This window comes from Phoenix dactylifera, chromosome 13 (assembly GCF_051530095.1).
Source record: "Phoenix dactylifera cultivar Ajwa chromosome 13, Ajwa_hap1_PhDact_Kaust_v1.1, whole genome shotgun sequence".
In the NCBI taxonomy this organism is placed as follows: domain Eukaryota; kingdom Viridiplantae; phylum Streptophyta; class Magnoliopsida; order Arecales; family Arecaceae; genus Phoenix; species Phoenix dactylifera.
This window is the reverse complement of record NC_143202.1, coordinates 17,827,304-17,848,181: the sequence shown is the minus strand read 5'-3', so window position 1 is coordinate 17,848,181 and position 20,878 is coordinate 17,827,304. Positions and strand designations below refer to the sequence as shown.

The window sequence follows — 20,878 nt, the reverse complement described above, 5'->3', positions numbered from 1 at the left end:
CACTATTTTCCATCGACCCAATCATACGCTCCGTTTCCCAAATGGCGTCTCACCGGAGAGCGGGCCAAATGCCGCTCTCTTCTCACAGATCACCTTAACCTGAACCATCCGCCAGTCTATTATAACGAGCACTTTCCTTAAGATTCATTAATTAACCATCCATTAACGCTAATCCACTTGCTAATTGTATGTTGTTCTTTGATAATTCATTAATTTAATTATAAGCTAGTAGTTTTAGTGCCGAACTGAGAGAAGCCCGTCGAGCGGCGTTCGCTCGTCTGCTCCCTACTTCTCAACCCACATTCGATTCGAAGCCCTCAAAACCCTGAGAAAAATGGCGATCTCCGACCGAAACCCTCGATTGATTCCGCAGCGAAACCCTAATCGCCGGGTCCGGCGCTTCCTCCTCCTCCCCGCCGCCGCCGTCGTCCTCTTCCTCCTCTCCACCACCATCACCTCCTCCTTCTCCACCGCCGCCGCGGCGCAGGGAGCCATGGTTATCTCCTCAGATCCGTACTTCGCCGGGCTTCCGCTCCTCCGGCGATCGGTTCTTGCTGTCCGATCGGACCCCCTCCGGGAGCGCGCGAACCTGATCCGCAAGCAGGCTGGCGACCACGCGGCCCTCGCGGCGGCGTACGCCTCGTATGCTCGCAAGCTCAAGCTGGAGAACTCGAAGCAGGTGCGTCTCTTCGCGGAGCTCAGCCAGAACTTTTCCGCCCTCCTCGGCGCTGCCCGGCCCCTCCTCGACCCCGCCGCCCCGCTCGATGAGGCCTCCCTCCGCCGCTTCGAGCACGAGGTCAAGGACCGCATCCGCGCCTCCCGGCAGCTCATCACCGACGCCAAGGACGCCTTCGACAACCAGCTCAAGATCCAGAAGCTCAAAGACACCATCTTTGCCGTCAACGAGCAGCTCTCCAAGGCCAAGAAGCAGGGCGCCTTCTCCAGCCTCATCGCCGCCAAATCCATCCCCAAGAGCCTCCATTGCCTCGCGATGCGCCTCATGGAGAAGCGCATCGCCCACCCTGACCGCTACGCCGACCCCCCCTCCCCTCCCCCCGAGCTCGAGGACCCCCGCCTCTACCACTATGCTATATTCTCCGACAACGTCCTCGCCGCCTCAGTCGTCGTCAACTCTGCGGTCCGCAATGCCAAGGAGCCCTGGAAGCATGTCTTCCATGTCGTCACCGACCGCATGAACCTCGGTGCCATGCAGGTCATGTTCCGCCTCAAGGACTACAATGGCGCTCACATCGAGGTCAAGGCCGTCGAGAATTACAACTTCCTCAACTCCTCGTACGTGCCGGTCCTCCGCCAGCTCGAGTCTGCCAACCTCCAAAAGTTCTACTTCGAGAACAAACTTGAGAACGCCACCAAGGACACCACCAACATGAAGTTCAGGAACCCCAAGTACTTGTCTATGCTTAACCATCTCAGATTCTACTTGCCGGAGATGTACCCCAAGCTGCACCGGATTCTGTTCTTGGACGACGATGTGGTGGTGCAGCGGGACCTCACAGGGCTGTGGAAGATTGATATGGATGGGAAGGTGAATGGGGCGGTGGAGACGTGCTTTGGGTCGTTCCACCGGTATGCCCAGTACATGAACTTCTCGCACCCATTGATCAAGGAGAGGTTCAATCCAAAGGCTTGCGGTTGGGCATATGGGATGAACTTCTTCGATCTTGATGCATGGAGGAGGGAGAAGTGTACTGAGCAGTACCATTACTGGCAGAATCTGGTGAGTGGCTATCTTCTATGTTGGCTGACTTGTGGCTATATATGTGCTTTCTGTTCATAGATCTTGCTTATTTTTCTTCTGAGATAGTAAAAACTAAAACACGAGCTTGATGTCAAAGCTTGTATTTTTCTATCTGGAATGTGTTATTCTTTCTAGCTTACTCGCAGTGTGGTTGTAAATTGGGCAAGACTGATTAGTGACTCCTGCTTGGGATTTAATCAATAGTTTAGTAAGGTGCAAGAATATGATTATGCTCATTTGGGCATGCTTTATGTTTTTATATAACAGGGTATCATGCATAAATAATTGCCCACATAAATTTTCTAACTTAAAGAATGTAGATATAATTCTTGATAAATGATTTAGTATAACACCAAGAAAGAGTCAATGTCAATGAAAAGGAACACATAAACCAATATTTTGAGTTAGTCCACTATGACATAGATCTTGTATGGGACTTAGCCTTTCCTGAGAAACCGATTCTGTTCCAGGCGAGTTTTTGTCTTTCTTAATTGATGCATATCAATACATTCTCTATCTTATGTATTCCAGTGCCAGTTGAGATTGAGCCATAATGTTGAATGATTTTAGATTGCTAGGAGGCTTTTCATATGAAGATGTTCTTGATCATGTTATTCTTCCTGTGGTCCTTTACTGTTATATCGCATTTCTTATGTGGATAATCTGGTGGTGCTTTGAAACTATTGCAGAATGAGAACCGAACCTTGTGGAAATTGGGAACCCTGCCACCAGGCTTGATCACATTTTACTCAACAACGAAACCCTTAGACAAATCTTGGCATGTGCTTGGGCTTGGATATAATCCAAGCATAAGCATGGAAGAGATAAGGAATGCTGCTGTCGTCCATTTCAATGGGAATATGAAACCCTGGCTAGATATTGCCATGAACCAGTTCCGACACCTCTGGACAAAGTATGTGGACTACGAAATGGAGTTTATTCGCCAATGTAATTTTGCATCATAGAGAAGAATGTGCATAAGCCAAAGCATCTACAGAGAATGGAAGAAGTATGGTGACAGTTGCTACAGTTTAGCAAATTGTATTTGTTTCTGAGGTTTTGTTGCAGTCCTTAAATGATTAGGTGCTCTTATTCTAATTCATAACACTTAGGCATGTTAAAGTTTCTCTGCAATTGTAATATTTCATCTCCATTTAAAAATTTTGTCTCTTTGTCTCCATGCATCTAGTGTTATATCTTTGATATATGAGACTTGTCTGATCACATTTTCAAAAAAGGTCTCTTACCCCCTACATTTTTGTAATATAATACTTAATAAATAATAAGATGGAATTTCTAATTTAGCTATCTTGCAATATTTTGCATTTCTCTGTGCATTTGCTGGTAATGGCACTTGTAAATTCCATGACCTTATTATCAGTTTGTATTTTGTTCTTGAAGGTGTTGTTCCTGTTCATAACGTCAATTATAAAAGTTCCTTATAAAAATTTTATGTCTGTTATGTTTCAATGCATGTCAAATATTTTTCATTATGCTTGCATAATGGGTCCTTATTTGCCAAAACTTCGATAGGGCTGTAACATTCTTGCATTAAATTGTTTATTTTGATATTGATTATAGTATTTATGGGTTTCCAACGTAGTATATGTTGCAGTCAAATTCTGGTGGTAGTGAAAAGCTAAATTATAATTGGTAATGATGGATTCTTGCCTGTACGCCTCAGAAAAAGGAGAAAGGTAATCTTAACGATGGTTCAAAACTCTACAAAGCGAAGTTGAGTTTCTTGGTTAATCATGAAGCTCTCACTGCGTGCTTGTAAAATTTATGACAATGTTCTAAATGTTATTGCCATTCGGAATGTCATAACCACAAAATTTATGAAGTACATTTTATTCTGTCCTATTTCTTCTGGAGATATGTTGTGTTAGAATAATTTCAAAATATGGGCTTACACTGATTGCGTATTTTTGTTTTATAAAATGGGTTAGACGTATGGCTCAGAATGGTACTATGGTTAAGCCCAATATGATATGTGATTATTTTCGTTTATGGGCTTTGTGCACCTTGGATGTATAGGATTGAGTCCTATTTAATGTGGTAATTTTGATATGTAGGCCAGGAAACCCAATTAGGGTTTTGGAGCCTTTAATGAGAAGGCTCCTCTATGTTTCCTATATATAGGCTAGGTTTCCCTCTCCTGTCCATATTATTGATAGCTTGCCTCATTGACGGCTATCCTTTGTGAGGAGCAAGGAAGGAAAGATCCAGCCGCTATTATTCCAGGTGATTAAAGAACGTATTCAATATGTCTTCCGCAGGTATATCTCTCAAACTTGAATACGGTAATTATGTGATTCTAAATTTTAGCATGTTATTATTTTTATAATTAACAATTGGTATCAGAGCCTCCATGCTAGGATTAGAATCCTTCATATACAATTATTTTTTTTTATCTGAATTTATGGATTTTATACATTGGTGAATGGATCTTCTTCCTTTTCTTTCCCGTGAGCTCTTCTTCCATGAAATAAAAAAAAAAGGGGAAGGAGAGGCAAGGCCTCCCTGGACTCGCGTCTGGACTCCGGGAGGCCGGACGGCATGGTCCCACGGCGTGGGGGCCTTCTCCCGGCCAGCCGGCCGCAGGCCGTGGGGGCCTCTCGGCGTGGGGCTTTCTTCCGGCCACCCCACGGCCGGCCGCAGGTAGGGGTGGCAAAATATGACCCGACCCGCCAACCCGACCCGTGTTCGACCCGCCATAAACAGGTTTGGGTTTGGCCTAAACAGGTTCGGGTCGTAAACAGGTCGACCCGTTTAACCTGTTTATTAATTGGGTCGGATACGGATTTTAGATGTCTAACCCGTTTAAACCGTTTAACTGTTGGGCAGGTTAAACAGGTCTAAACATGTTAAACGGGTTAAACAGGTTAAATAGGTCTAAACAGATTAAACGGGTCTAAACAGGTCTAAACAGGTCGGGTTGGGCAGGTTAAATAGGTTGGGTTGGACAGATTAAACAGGTCTAAATAGGTTAAACGGGTCAGGTTGGGCAAACAGGTTAAACAGGTCGGGTCGGGTTGGGTAAACAGGTTACCTGTTTATTAAACAGGTTAAACGGGTCGGGTCGGATTACCTGTTTAATAAACAGGTCAGGTTCAGGTTTGCAATTCCTGACCCGTTTAATAAACAGGTCGGATTCAGATTTATAGTTTTCTGACCCGACCTGTATTTGACCCGACCTGTTTATGCCTGACCCGACCCGATTGCCACCCCTAGCCGCAGGTCTTGGGGGCCTCGCGGAGTCGGGGGTTTTCTCCCGGCCACCCCACAGCCGGCCGCACGGCGGCCCGGGGAGCCTCGCCGGCCGCTCGCGGGGCCGGTGGGGTGGCGGCCATGGGTGGCAGCCGCGGGCTGCCACCATGGGTCTGCCACGGGTAGCAGCCACGGGCTGCTTCCCACACACAAAAAAAAAAAGGAAGGGGAATAGCGGCGGCCAGAGGAAGAAGAAAGGTCGAAAAAAAAGAAAAAAAAAAAGGATTTAGGGTTTTTCCCTTTTGATTGGGCTTGGTCTTACTAAGCCTAACCGGAATAGGTCCATAATTGCAAGTTGGGCCTTTTTATTTAGTCAGCCCATGTTTATTTCATTTTGCATTTTAATGGACCAGAATGGGTTTTGGGCTCGGGCTAAGAGTTAGTAACCCATTTAATTATTGTTTAAATACTGAATAATTTGAATTAGGCCCTCATGCATATTAATTATTAAATTGTTAAATTTTGGACATTTTTTGTCGCCACTATGCCTTGAATTTTGTGATTAACATTTTTTGTTTAAATCACATGTGATTTTGATTATGATTATAGCATGTTTAATGGTTATGATTTTGTCACATAACTATTATTTGGTGATTAAAATTTGTTGGGCATAAAGACTATCCTTATTTTACCATTAAGAGAATATTTTGAAATTGAAGTGAGTGGTAGCCACCAAAGTGGCACATTCACTGATATTTATCTGATTTTCTCAAAAAAAAAGGGTAGCATTGCATTTTTCTAGATTATTGCATGCTATATCTTGCCCGAAGGTGTTATTGTGTATGATGATTTAGAAAAATGACATGAAGTGACTAACGGGATTGCATTAGCCTAGAATCATTCTTCTGCCCAAAAACGATGGTGTTTCGAAAGCTGATGTGACTTTGTTAATTGGCTTCATGATATGTCTTAAGAGTACCTTATAGCGTGTTGTATTGTTAGCCCAAAGGTGACTTTATAATGATGCACCAAGGCTCTTACCGTAATTAGACTTATATGTTTTTCAAGTTGATTACGGACTATCTAATTAATAGCCCAAGTTGATTAGATAGATATGTTATCATCCATTGATTGCATGCATCATATTTGGATGATATTATATAAAATATGTTGTTTCCGCAGTTTTGAATGCCTCTTCCCTATCAAGCCAAATGTCTGCCGTTGAAACCTTGACTGGAAATAATTATGTGAGATGGAAACGAGGCATAGAAATAACACTGGGTTTTCTTGGGTTTAGATTTTGTTTAGAGGAGCAGCACCGAGCTACGACCTCTCTGATGCACTAGTAATTTCAGCACCTCTTCAGCAGATCCTCTCAAGTCATGAGCTAGGCTTCGGTTTCAATTTTGGTAGTCAAGTAATGGTTTAAGTTTTATGTAGGCAAACAGATAGATCCCAAGCTCATCTACTAGGTTTTATTGGGGAATTCTGAAGGTGTCGATAAGCATTAGGCTTTTCTAGGCACAAGTTAATGACGGTTTTCAAGTTAAAAATAATAATAATAATAAATGATGATGGGTTTCTGGAATCAAACAACAGTTGAACTGATATGGAAAACAAACCGCCCGCTGATCACAGATCCATACCTAGCAGCAATGGATGGAGGGATGTGAGCAACAGACCAACTTGCTGATCAAAAATCTGCATTTAGTAATAGACTGGTCACGATTAGTAAGCTGAGGGTTCTATAAGAGCTGAGTATTGAGACACCATGTTTATAGACAATTAAGAGATTGATTTGAGCATCGGAAAGGGACTATAGGGGCTGCTTCAAGAGCAGACCGAGCCAGTATAATCAAATCTGAGCTAAGTCGGACTAGAAACCCTTATTCAGGCTGGTGGCTACTTCTGATAGTTGAGGCTATATGCATGTAGAACTTGAAGCAGATTTAGGCTGGTTGGGTGCAGAAAAAGGGAAAAGAATAGAAAATATTTTGAAGAAAGAAGACTTGCTCCAGACTCCCCATCTTGGTCAAACTTGAAATTAATTTTTAAGGAATCAAAAAATTAGGGAAAGTAATATGTGACCTTTTCATAACCAATACAAAGGTCAACTCATCTCAACATTTTTGTCAAGATTCATCCAACATCTTTAATATGTCCTGAAATCATGGCAGACTCCATGAGGACTACTACAGCTAATTGATATATTCTAAATATGTGGCGGACTCCACAAGTCCTACTACAGTTTATTGGCATGCCCTATCTCCTTTGACAACCATGACATTCAATATGAACATGCTAGCATGGTCGTTTTATGGTCCAATTTCATGATATAGTCACCTGCAATAAGGCCTGTACTATACCTACTATTAATAGCAAAATGCAATTTCCCCAATTGCTTGGAACGAAAGATCTGGTCATCGAGCCTCTGTTGGTTTTGATGCAACTGACATATTTTAAGCCATCAATAAACATCCATTTTCTGTGTTGTGGCATAAGCATTTATGGCACATTTCAAAGGAGCGAACTACGTCCATTCTTACGTGAACCAATACGTCCATTCCTACGTGAACCAATTTTGGGCCCTGCAGTGGTAGAACCTGGTGAACCAGGCATACTCCTTCCTAACCTTCTGTGGACCTTGTGGAAAGGTTGATGAAAGCTGACATTCTGCCCTCTCTGAATTTTTCAGATATTTACACTTATGTAGATTGTATTAGGAAAAAACTGACTAAAACTATAAGGAAGAGATCCACTAGGAGCGATGGTTCTTTTGGATCTTATTCACATCAATACAGTGGACCGTTACTTTTTACTATATGTGGGAACAAATACTTCATAACCTTCATCGATGATTTCTCGCATTATAGTTATGTTTACTTGAGTAATGATAAATCTCTCGCTCTTGAGAAATTTAAAATATTTAAAATGGAAATAGAAAAGCAATGTGAGAAGAGTATTAAAATTGTGAAATTTGACCGTTGTGATGAATACTATGGTAAGTATGATGAGTCCGGTCAGAATATGGGTGATCTTGCGAGATTTTTACAAGAATGTGGGATAGTTCCTTAATACACAATGCCAGGAATAGCTGAGCAAAATGGTATTTCTGAAAAGCATGATCGGACTCTGAAGGATAAGGTTAGCAGTTTGATTAGTAAAACAAATTTGCCAGAATTCTTATGGGGTGAAGCATTGAAATCTGTCGTATACATTCTGAAAAAGATTCCTAGTAAAGCTGTTGAGAAAACTTCTTTTGAATTATAGACAAGACGTGAACCCAATTTAGCCCATTTTAGAGTTTGGGGCTGCCCAGTTGAGGTTAGGATTTATAATCCTACTGAAAAGAAATTAGACCCCAAATCTACACCAGAATTTATAGATCAAAGGGCTATAAGTTCTATAGTCCTAATCATGGCGCCAGAATTATTGAGTCCATTATGGAGAAATTTCTTTCTTGTACTTGGTACTAGTGGGAGTTCTGTATTAAAGAAAACTTTTACAGAACCGAGTCAAGTTGTGGTTTCAATTTTCGTTGTACAAGAAAGAGTTATTTTTCAGCTGATTGCCACAGTTCATGAAGAATGTGAGCATCAAGAAGAGCCTCACGTTCCTCCTCCAACAGTGGTTGAGTTAGTTTTTTGAACCACAGATTAGGAGACCACAAAAAGAAAGAATGTCTGCCCTGCCTAATGACTATATTTTTTATTTACTAGCGAGTGATTTTAATATTGGGCGTAACATTGATCCTGTCCCTTTTAAAGAAGCATTACCAAGACCTGACTCAGATAAATAGCTGAATGCTATAGAAGATGAAATATTTTCTATGAAGAGAAATAGAGTTTGGAAACTTGTTGAGCTTCTACCACATGTTAACACCATAGGTTGCAAATAGGTTTACAAATCCAAGTTAGACTTAAAAGGAAAACTTGGTGTGTAAGTTGAACAAATCTATATATGGGCTCAAGCAAACATCCCGACAATGATATTTGAAATTTGATGAAGTTGTGACTTCTCTTGGTTTTGTTGAAAATACAGTGGACTAATGCATTTATCTCAAGATCAGTGGGAGAAAATTCATTTTTCTTGTTTCGTATGTGGATGATATTTTACTTGCTAGTAGTGACTTAGGGTTACTTCATGAGACAAGGAAAATATCATTGCTAATTTTGAAATGAAAGATCTTGGGGAAGCTTCTTTTGTACTGTAAATTGAGATACAGCGTGATAGAGATCATGGCTTGTTGGGACTTTCGCAAAAGGCATACATACGACGCATCCTAGAGAGGTTCCATATGCAAAACTGTGCACCTGGTGATGTACCTATAGTAAAAGGGGATAAATTTAGCAAAGCCCAGTGTCCAAGAAATAAACTTGAAAGAGAATCTTTGAAAAACATACCCTATGCAAGAGCTGTAGGGAGCCTAATGTATGCTCAAGTTTGCACTAGAGCAGACATAGCCTATGTAGTGAGTGTCCTTAGTAGATTTTAATCGAATCCAGGACAAGAGCATTAGAAAGCAGCTAAGAAAGTTTTGAGATTATTGAAAACGACTGAAGGTTATATGCTTACCTTTCAGCGTACAGATCATCTTGAGGTGGTAGTGAGGATGATAGTGTTATTTTGATGATTAACAAGCAATTATCTAGAGCATGCTATAAGTTAAATTGATACTTCATTTATAAGTTCATTACTCTCAGTATATTTGTTTAATTGAAAATGGATAAATGGCCTTGTTCATTTGGATGAATCTAACCTTGAGAATGCAGCAAAGTGTGGTTTGAGTCGACCCACAGGTTGATTGGGTCGACCCCGGTACATCAAGAAGTCATCTGGCACACTCCTGCAAAAATGGCACAAATGAACAGTGAGTTGGGTCGACCCAAGGTAAGCATGAGTCGACCCAACCTCCAAAGAACCTCAAAACACAACAGAAGAATGCTCTCTGGATTTACTGAGAGGGTCGACCCACACAGTGGTTGAGTCGACCCAAGCTTGAGTCGACCCAAACCCTGAGAGGGTCGACCCATAGGCAAGACAGAAAGACAGACAGAAAATGGTTCTCTGGAATTACTGAGAGGGTCGACCCAAGAAGAAGTTGAGTCGACCCAAGTGAACTTTGAGTTGACCCAAAGAATGGTTGGGTCGACCCATGGGAAGGAAGGCTGAAATTGAGGTTTCTGTGGTTTCTGAGAGGGTCGACCCAAGGAATGTTTGAGTCGACCCAAGTGAAGGTTGGGTCGACCCAAGGACAGGTTGAGCCGACCCAAACACGGGCTGAACATAACGGCTAGTTGTGCAGAAATGCTTTTTGGACTCCCAACGGCTATAAACGGCTAGTTTCTTCAATCCAACGGTCAGAAAGGACTATTTGGAGGTTGGAGAAGTATTTAAGAGGGAGTATTCATCAGAGGAAGCAAGCTTTTGGGAAAATACATCAAGTGCATTCAAGAGAGAACCCTAGCAAGGCAAGCTTCATCCAAGTGCTTCATTCAAGAGTCAAAAGAAAGGGGTTGAGCAGATTCAAAGAGTCATCAAGAGCTCCATCCTCCCTTGAAGAGTGAAGCATCCTTGACAAAGAAGAGCAAAGCGACTTCAAAGCGATAAATACTTTCTAACTCTTCTTTGTAGTTCATATTGTTTTATATGCTCATTTAGGAGTTTGAATCTTTTCTTTTTATTTGTTAAACACTTTGTAAAGGTTCGTTGGTGAGCCCGCAAAACCAACAAAGATTTTTGGTGAACCCGGAAAACCAAGTGTATAGGTTCGTTGGTGAGCCCGCAAAACCAACAAAGGTTTTTGGTGAACCCGGAAAACCAAGTGTATAGGTTCGTTGGTGAGCCCGCAAAACCAACAAAGGTTTTTGGATTGTGAGCCCGGAAAACAATCCAACTGTAATCCGCGAGATTATAGTGAATTCTCAAGGGGTCGCTTGGGGAGTGGACGTAGGTGCTAAGGAGAGCACTGAACCACTATATATTGTTGTGTTTGTGTTGTGCTTGTGTTTACATTTATTCTTGCATTATCTTCCATCTTTGTTCTAGTTTAATTCATTCAAATAATTTAAGGAAGCATCCACTGCACTTAATTAAGAAAGTCCTTTTTAAACACCAAAAATTTAGAAGAAACCAATTCACCCCCCCCTCTTGGCTTGTCACCTTGGGCAACAAGTGGTATCAGAGCAAGGTGCTCTAATAGTGCTCATTGATCTCACAATCAAGAGTTAAAGATCATGACAACCCAAGTGGGATGTTCTATGAGTGAGGGACAATTAATTGATAGACCTCCACTATTTGATGGTATAAACTACACATATTGGAAAGCACGCATGCGCATTTTCATTCAAGCACATGACTACGATTTATGGAGTATCATAGTCAACGGGCTACATACAAATGCTAATCATGATAAGAAAATGGCTCAGCAAAATGCAAAAGCCATGAATATTCTATATTGTGCATTGGATGATAGTGAACTTAATAGCATATCTTTTTGCATAACTGCTAAGGAAATATGGAATATGCTTGAAGTTAAATATGAATGCACTAACGTTTCTAGTGAATTTGAAACTAGTTCCGAAGAAGAAGAGCATCAAACTGAAACCAAAAATCTATGCTTTGTAGCACATGAAGATGAGGTATGTACTCGAACACAAAGTGATTTCTCATTCAAAAATCAAGTACATACTGAAGCTCAATCTGATTTTACATTTGATGAACTTCATGATGCTTTTTCTGATTTATACCTAGAATATAAGAAGCTTAGTTTAAAGAATAAAAAGCTAAATCAGAAAAATCTATCTCTTGCTGAAAGCTATGATATAACTCAGAAAAATAATAAATTACTTTCAGAAGACAATGAAAGGCTAACTAAAGAAGTTAACAAATTTAAGCCTATAGTTGAAAAATTTACTATCAGCTCTGAAAAACTGAACTTAATGATAAATAATCAAAGAGCTGAATTTGAAAAGGCTGGATTAGGATATCAATCTTGGTACACACAAAAATCCCTTAATGATATATGTGTTAAATCCTCCACTATCTATCCTAAAACGGATTCTAATTTATCTGATGAACCTAATGAACAAAAACAGAAAATTAAAAATCCATCATCTACTTATATTAAATCGATGTTTGTTAAATTTAATAAGAGTATGCAGAAATACATTCCTTATAATCCTAAAATCTGCAAGCCTATGGACAAAATAGCCATTAAGAAAATATGGGTTCCAAAAGGAACAATAATAGCTAGCCTACAAGGACCCAAAAGAGCTTGGGTTCCTAAGTTGAAAATCTGAATATTTTCTGTAGGTGTGTCTAGCACTCAAGGCTCCAACAAAAGATGCTAATTTAGAAATTGGGTGCTCTAGACATATATTAAAGAATGAAACTTAAAATATACTTTAGAAAAATAATTGAAATGAAAAGAATAATGAAATTAGTAATCCTTGCATCTCATCATTCTCTTTGCCTTAGTATCTAATTAAAACATAAATTGGAGGTATTAATCAATTTTGTGATATAGGTAATATTTTTAAAAAAATATAATCAAATCACTTCATTTTATAGTATGCCTTACTTACTGCTGGATAAGTTGCTAAATGATTAATCAATTTATTAAGAATAACTCTATGAATTCTCTATATGCTTGATTGAGAGTTTTTATCAATGGTATTATCTTATTGATCATAGACATGAGAATGTATACTTGGTATGCCTTTAAATATATGCACTATGAATACCAAGATTAAAGAAACCACTTTTGGCATATAAAATCAACTCATACTAGTATGGACTTAATCTCAAAAGTCCTTGTCATTGGTTCACTTAGATTAATTTTCGCAAGGTCAAAGTTTGCTATGTATGTCATCTAGAAAAATAAACTAGATCTTTTATTGAGAATATAGTTTATCACTTTGATTCTATGTAACAATCTGAATTTTGATAGAAACAACTATTTAAGATAATTTGATTAAAACTTAACTGGTATATCTTATTGATAATTATCTTAAGCAAATAGAATCTAAGCTAAATTGCTTTTGAAAATAAGAAATTGGTTTGACTTTGATAAATCTTCTTATTGCCTCACATGGGTATCCTTGAACCATATTATTTAATAAAGTTATCTCTTCAGTTCAAGTGACTTGTGCTTGCTTATATTTAGGCAATCTCTTGAGTAAAGTGACTCAAATTCAATTATTATCATGTTTCATGTTGAGTCATCTAGTTAAGAAATATGTTGTATGAATGTTTTTTGTATCCTAGAGAACCTAATGGATTGCCTTCAAGAAAAGAAAAAGATTTAGCTAATGATATAGGATTTATGAGCAAGAAATTTCAACTTGAAGGACACCTCGATGAAAGATACAATAAACATTCCCTTGCAAACAAAAAAAGGAGAGATTTTCTTCAGCCAAGGGTGTAAAGAATCTAAAAGATATTTGGCTTGAAGAATGCAAAATGCATTGGTAATCTAAACCCTTCTCTTGTGAGTCAGTTGAGCAAAATTAATAGTCTGAAATTATATGGTAGCATGATTAAACATTTAATTGCTAATCTTCTTGATATCATGCTTCATTCTCATGCTAATGATAATTGTTTCATGGTATGATTAAATTGAAGTTCACTTTTGCCTGTATAATGCATAACCATGAAATACACAAATTTATGCCTCAAGTCTCTAATTCAAAATAACTTGTGATAAGCTATGAATCATTGGGCATAATGAAAATGCTGTTTGCATGATATATATATTTATATGCAGCATATTAGATTAATTCTTTATTCTGCTCTTTCATGTAATTACTTGAAAATAACAAAAAGAGAGAGAGATAAAGAAAAAGAAAATGAACATTGTTCGGAAGAAGTAAAAGCTAAGTAAATACTCCAATCTTAAGTAAAAGCAGCGCAAGCATAATATCTTCAGCATATTTGTGAGACTTGTGTGAGCATTCTTTTGGAAGAGATAAAATCCGTAATTAATTACAAGAAAAGTTTGAAGTGAACATTTTAACCCTTCTATATTGCTCATCATAGGGATGGTGTTAATGGGGAGGCTAGTGGTAGTACCCGATACTATTTGACCTAACTATTCGGTGTAGGGCATATTAGGGACGGCACAAGAGGGAGGCTAATGGTAGTACCTCGTGCCCCTTCCAACTCCACCGGATAGGGAGCAAATAGAGTATAGAGCATAGAAAAGTAAAACCAAAAGAAATGAAGATTAGAATGTTCACTAAGTGGTTAAAGGAAGAAATTCAAAAATGAGGAAATGAATGACAAGATAAATGAAAGTATATAAAAAGCTTGTGAAAAGCCAAATAAAGTTTCGATCACTTGAAAACACACCTTTAGGATAAAATCAGTGTAGAATTATATATAAATAGGGAGAGTTTATTTAAAAAGAATAAATTTTGATCCTTGACATGCTTGCTCTTAATGTTTTAATACATGATGTTATGACTTAATGCATATTATGTTTTGCATGTAACATGATGTTATGAATTATGTGTTTTCAATATTCAAATGACAAAGATCTTTCCTAAATATAACTTGTAATGCTTCATGCCTATAAAATTTGATTGAAACATGTTATTACCAACAACAACATCATTTTGTTTTAATGAATATATTTTAAAAAATAAAAGAAAAGAATAATTTGAATTTGCAAATTAGACAAAATGAATTGATTCTGATTTATCTTTTATCTTGTCTAACATTAGTACATAATGTCCTCCAATTTGTACCAAAATTCAATATGAATTACAAAGATTCTGGATGTGCTCTAATGTTCTTGAAATATGTGTTTTCAATCTTAATAATTTAAGATGAGCTACAATGTAAAAGATGCATATCTCAAATTATAATCCTGAAAGCCTCCTTGAAAATCTTTATGAAATTCAGAATCTGATTTTGTATAAAAGCTTAAACTTAATTTAAAAATGCTCCTATCGTTGCATTTTTGTAACTTTCATTATATGCTTCAATGATTGCATCATGCTGGAGAATAATTTACTATGATTCTTAGATAAAAACTACAGCTTAAGAAAAATAGAATTAATTTTGATACCTTGGTTGTCTGCTCCGATACGCATCTGAAACATATCATTTTTTTATCTTATAAGTGTACTGAAATTGGTCTAAATGATGTGTTTTTCAATGATCTTGATTGCGAACAAATGGTTCTAAACATATGATGTTATTTTGATATTAAAAAGATTTATGATGCTTCATATATACATTGTTGGAAAACTATGACTAAGAAATTAATATTTTGAATATACACTCCTGCATAATTAAATGCTTCTATCATTAAAAAAAAAGAAAAGCTATTTTTAAGAAGAGAGTTAATGATCCTAAAGCTTAAAATATTTCAACTCACTTCAATAATTCTTATAGGAAAGAAAATGTAATTACTTTTGAAAGAAATTTGAGCTTCAAAAGAATTATTTTCTAATTAATATTTCCATACATATTCAAAAAAAAATAAGAGAAAATATAATTTATTCTTGAAAGATTAAAAAGAGTGATAGCTATAAATTTTGAAAAAAATTCTGGATCACTCTACATTCTTGATATTATAGAAGAACAAAAAAAAAGTTTGAAAGAAAATACATCTTTTGAGAGGGAGCTTTAAATACTCAATCTCTTTATTGAAAATTATCTTCAAACTCTAAACTCTCAAATGGAATGATTAATTAAGAGGGAGAAAGAAAATTTCAGAGGAAGAGATCATATAGAACTTAATCGTATAAATTCGCATCTAAAGATGAGACAAAAAATACTAAATGTAAAGTGGTATTAAACTTTGTGCTTCATTGAATATCTTTTGAAAGTTGGATTTCCATCTATATTCATCGGTAAATCATTTATTTCTGAAAATAACTTGAAAAAGATTCCATCTACACTTGATTTCAAAACTATCTTTGGAATCTACATTTAAAGATCACTTCTGGCTTATATCCTAAATATCTCATTCCTAAAGCCAAACACATAGAAATAAGATATGATTTTATTAGGGATCATGTGCAAAATGGAAACATATGTATTGAGCATATATGCACTGAAAAACAATTAGCCGACATATTCACAAAACCCTTGAGTGAAGATAGATTCTGCACGCTAAGGAGAGAATTAGGTATATGTGATCCTTTTTATTGAAGAAATATAAAAGGGAGCAAGTAGTCTCATGATACATTCCTCCAATTTCTAAAAATCCATGAAACATGAGTCAAACTTGTTATCTATAGATTCCTTACTCACGTATCATTGTCCCAGAAAGAATTTATAAGGATTGGAAGCAAGAAAAATTTTTAGAAGCAAAAAAAAAGAGAAAAGAAAAATTCTGCACTTGGGTCAACCCAACCCAGAATAGGGTCGACCCAACATTGAGTCGACCCAAGAAGTTTCTTGAGTCGACCCAACGTCGGGATCCCACTGTTAAAAGGGGGAACCGTGAGCTATCTAGGGCACTGTTTGCCCTTGTCCTCTTCTGAAAACCCTATTCCCCACTCTCAAATCTTCTCCAATCATCTCCAAACAGTAGATTACTTCAAGATCTTGGAGAAATGGGACCCAAGAGAGTCGTAGCCAAGCGATCCGGGAGAGTCTCATGATCTTGTTTAGAGCCTAGGATATGTATCTAGTTCTCATATGTATTTTGTGTTTATCATGCATCTTTAAACTTTGATTAAGGAACATTGTATCTGCTTTTGTTTTTGGTCTGAATGTATGAAAATGATTCCTATTTTGATCAATGAAGTTTGAAGTTTATCATTTATTGCATTTTTTCCCATGTATCTTTTTGATGATAACAAAAAGGGGGAGAAGTAAAGAAAGAGTATTTTAGGAGAAGCAAAGATCATCTTGGGGGAGAAGTAAAGAAAGAGTATCTTAGGAGAAGTAAAGGGAGAAGTAAAGATATCTTTAGAGTAAATAGAGTAACAAAAAGGGGGAGAAGTAAAGAAAGAGTAATAAGAGGAGAAGTAAAGAGGGAGAAGTAAAGAAAGAGTAATAAGAGGAGAAGTAAAGAAAGAAAGAGAAATAATTTGTAAAACAAATTGAAAATCATATAGGAAAGCATATACATCCAAGGGGGAGCAATTTGCAACAATGAAAATGATCAACTCAAAAATTTATATCAAATTTCAGAATTTGGCACACATAAATTCAGAATTTGGCACGCACCTCTCGCACCCCGATACATAGCCTGAAACTCATATTATCTCAAATTTTTGAAGTTTCATCGCTAATGAATTATAAATGAAAGGGGGAGCAATTCAAAGAGTCAAATTGGCAACATTTAAATGATATAGGGGGAGATTTCACAAGTATATATGAAAAGCTGAAATTCAGCAGTTTAATCCCTTTTATAAACTGATTTTAAAGACAAGTATCAATAGGCTTATACTCTTTATTTTGTAATCATCAAAAAGGGGGAGATTGAGGATGATAGTGTTATTTTGATGATTAACAAGCAATTATCTAGAGCATGCTATAAGTTAAATTGATACTTCATTTATAAGTTCATTACTCTCAGTATATTTGTTTAATTGAAAATGGATAAATGGCCTTGTTCATTTGGATGAATCTAACCTTGAGAATGCAGCAAAGTGTGGTTTGAGTCGACCCACAGGTTGATTGGGTCGACCCCGGTACATCAAGAAGTCATCTGGCACACTCCTGCAAAAATGGCACAAATGAACAGTGAGTTGGGTCGACCCAAGGTAAGCATGAGTCGACCCAACCTCCAAAGAACCTCAAAACACAACAGAAGAATGCTCTCTGGATTTACTGAGAGGGTCGACCCACACAGTGGTTGAGTCGACCCAAGCTTGAGTCGACCCAAACCCTGAGAGGGTCGACCCATAGGCAAGACAGAAAGACAGACAGAAAATGGTTCTCTGGAATTACTGAGAGGGTCGACCCAAGAAGAAGTTGAGTCGACCCAAGTGAACTTTGAGTCGACCCAAAGAATGGTTGGGTCGACCCATGGGAAGGAAGGCTGAAATTGAGGTTTCTGTGGTTTCTGAGAGGGTCGACCCAAGGAATGTTTGAGTCGACCCAAGTGAAGGTTGGGTCGACCCAAGGACAGGTTGAGCCGACCCAAACACGGGCTGAACATAACGGCTAGTTGTGCAGAAATGCTTTTTGGACTCCCAACGGCTATAAACGGCTAGTTTCTTCAATCCAACGGTCAGAAAGCACTATTTGGAGGTTGGAGAAGTATTTAAGAGGGAGTATTCATCAGAGGAAGCAAGCTTTTGGGAAAATACATCAAGTGCATTCAAGAGAGAACCCTAGCAAGGCAAGCTTCATCCAAGTGCTTCATTCAAGAGTCAAAAGAAAGGGGTTGAGCAGATTCAAAGAGTCATCAAGAGCTCCATCCTCCCTTGAAGAGTGAAGCATCCTTGACAAAGAAGAGCAAAGCGACTTCAAAGCGATAAATACTTTCTAACTCTTTTTTGTAGTTCATATTGTTTTATATGCTCATTTAGGAGTTTGAATCTTTTCTTTTTATTTGTTAAACACTTTGTAAAGGTTCGTTGGTGAGCCCGCAAAACCAACAAAGGTTTTTGGTGAACCCGGAAAACCAAGTGTATAGGTTCGTTGGTGAGCCCGCAAAACCAACAAAGGTTTTTGGTGAACCCGGAAAACCAAGTGTATAGGTTCGTTGGTGAGCCCGCAAAACCAACAAAGGTTTTTGGATTGTGAGCCCGGAAAACAATCCAACTGTAATCCGCGAGATTATAGTGAATTCCCAAGGGGTCGCTTGGGGAGTGGACATAGGTGCTAAGGAGAGCACTGAACCACTATATATTGTTGTGTTTGTGTTGTGCTTGTGTTTACATTTATTCTTGCATTATCTTCCATCTTTGTTCTAGTTTAACTCATTCAAATAATTTAAGGAAGCATCCACTGCACTTAATTAAGAAAGTCCTTTTTAAACACCAAAAATTTAGAAGAAACCAATTCACCCCCCCCCCTCTTGGCTTGTTGTAATAACCCCAAAATTTTTTTTTTTATATAAAAAGGGATAGAATAGTCCTTTAAAATTGATATAAGGGGTAAAATTGGAAGGAATCAAAAGATAATGGCATAGTTGTAGATATGTTGAAGTGTTAGGGGCAAAATGGGAATTTAATAATATTAAACAAAGGTGAATAGTGCTTTGATGTGATTTAAATGGGGTGGTTGGTGGCTCACGGGAGTGAAACCGAGAGAGAGTCACAGAGAGGGGGTTCTCAGGCGACAGAGAGGAAGAAAAAGAAGAAGAAGAAGAGGAAGGGGATTCGAGGAGGAGGGGGATCCCGGTTGCACTTCCAGCTGAAGGGAAAAACGTAGATCTCCTTCCCCTCTACACAAGGACCTCGATTTCCAAAAAGAAAAAGGTAAATATCCGTCTCTATCTAGTCTTTTGATGACATTAGGCTATACAAAGGGTGGATATAGTCTAGAGGGGTCGGATAAGGGTTGTAGAGGTGGTTAAAAGAGGAAGAATCGGATTTTAACAAATTTTTCCGGCACTACGGAAAAACTGTGTCGAAGTCCCAACTTCGGCGAATTATTTAGGGAGTCAAACGGCCTCCGATGATGATGCATGTTATCTCTTTGGAATCCTCTATGAGTGTAGAATGTTAGGTAAAAATTTCATCAAATTTGGAGTCCTGAAAGTAGATCAAAACCGGGATGAAGTAACCCACTGTCAGTTCGGATTACTGTTCATCCGGGTGGAAAATAAGGGATTTCATGCCATAATAGGGTATTAAGCCTAGATTAGGCTAAGGGAGACCTTGTACTCGTGCAAGGGAGTCCTTAATACACATAAATGATGAGTTAATTAATAGAAAAAGAAAAAAAGGAAAGAAAAGAAAAGATTTAGGGAACGGGGGAGTTGAATCAATTAAAGTTCCCTATATTATAATTGGCACGTAGATTATAGCCCTTGATACAGGACTAAATGTATTGTAAATGCATGTCACAGTTGGGCAAGAAGCTAGGGAACAAGAGGAAGAAGTTCTCCACTGCCAGCTGTAGATTTTTGGAGGCGTATCAGGGCTGTGCCAGATTGACAGGTGAGTGGGAGTCATGTACTTTGCACCATGAGCATCCTTAATTCATTTTCATGAATGTCGCCAAGTGTGAATTGATTCCACTTGAGCATATTGATTGATATTGTAGTAGATTCCTCTATAATCTTGATTCTCCATGCTTGATTATTCTGTACATGCATTTGAGGGAACATTGAGAGGAATTATGAGGGGTTGATGAGTAATCAAATTGATTCCGAATTGTGAAATGATTTCTTTTGTAAATTGATTTCATTTCCTCTATTTTAAAGACTTGTGAGTCGTACCTTGATTATACTCTTTTATGAGTAGTTAAATTGGATCTGAATTGTGAAATAACTTCTTTTGTAAATTGATTTCATTTCCTCTATTTCAAAGACTTGTGAGTGGTAGCTTTGATTATACTCCTTTATGAGTAATTAAATTGGATCTGAATTGTGAAATGACTTTTTTTGTAAATTGATTTCATTTTCTCTATTTCAAAGACTTGTAGAGCCCTTCTCATGGTATATTGAGTTGCATTGTACTCCCGTAATTCCTCACTCCCAACCCTGATGTTAGTTATAATTGGGTCGTGGCCGAGTGAGTGGTAGTCTTGATTATGCTCCTTTTTAGTAGAGTATTGGGAGGGTGCATTATGGCATTTATGCATGGCTTGGCAGTATCTGCAGGACACCTATAGTCGATGGGGTTGAACATCGGCCTTTGTGCACATAGTAGCCTTCTGGGTGGGCGGAGCCCAGTCCCTTCCTAGGGGGGGACACGGCCCTAGGCGTAGGATCGGCCGGTCCTACGACTTATATTCTGCTTGCCGCCGGGCATAGTAAGACCCCGCGAG

General features: G+C 38.3%; 1 protein-coding gene across 1 annotated transcript; it reads left to right on the top strand.

Moving 5' to 3' along the window:
- The first annotated feature begins 16 nt into the window (after window positions 1–16).
- On the top strand, window positions 17–2,937 carry LOC103697994 (galacturonosyltransferase 8-like). Its single transcript, XM_008779944.5, has 2 exons — window positions 17–1,738; window positions 2,449–2,937. The coding sequence occupies exons 1-2, from the start codon at window positions 335–337 to the stop codon at window positions 2,722–2,724; spliced, it is 1,680 nt and encodes a 559-aa protein (XP_008778166.3). The 5' UTR covers window positions 17–334; the 3' UTR covers window positions 2,725–2,937.
- The last annotated feature ends 17,941 nt before the right edge of the window (window positions 2,938–20,878 follow it).

Excerpts from the sequence above, each read along its gene's own strand:
- LOC103697994 (XM_008779944.5), top strand. The coding sequence starts at position 335 with ATGGCGATCTCCGACCGAAACCCTCGATTGATTCCGCAGCGAAACCCT. Across the intron at positions 1,739-2,448 it reads ACCATTACTGGCAGAATCTG|AATGAGAACCGAACCTTGTG; the intron begins GTGAGTGGCTAT and ends AAACTATTGCAG.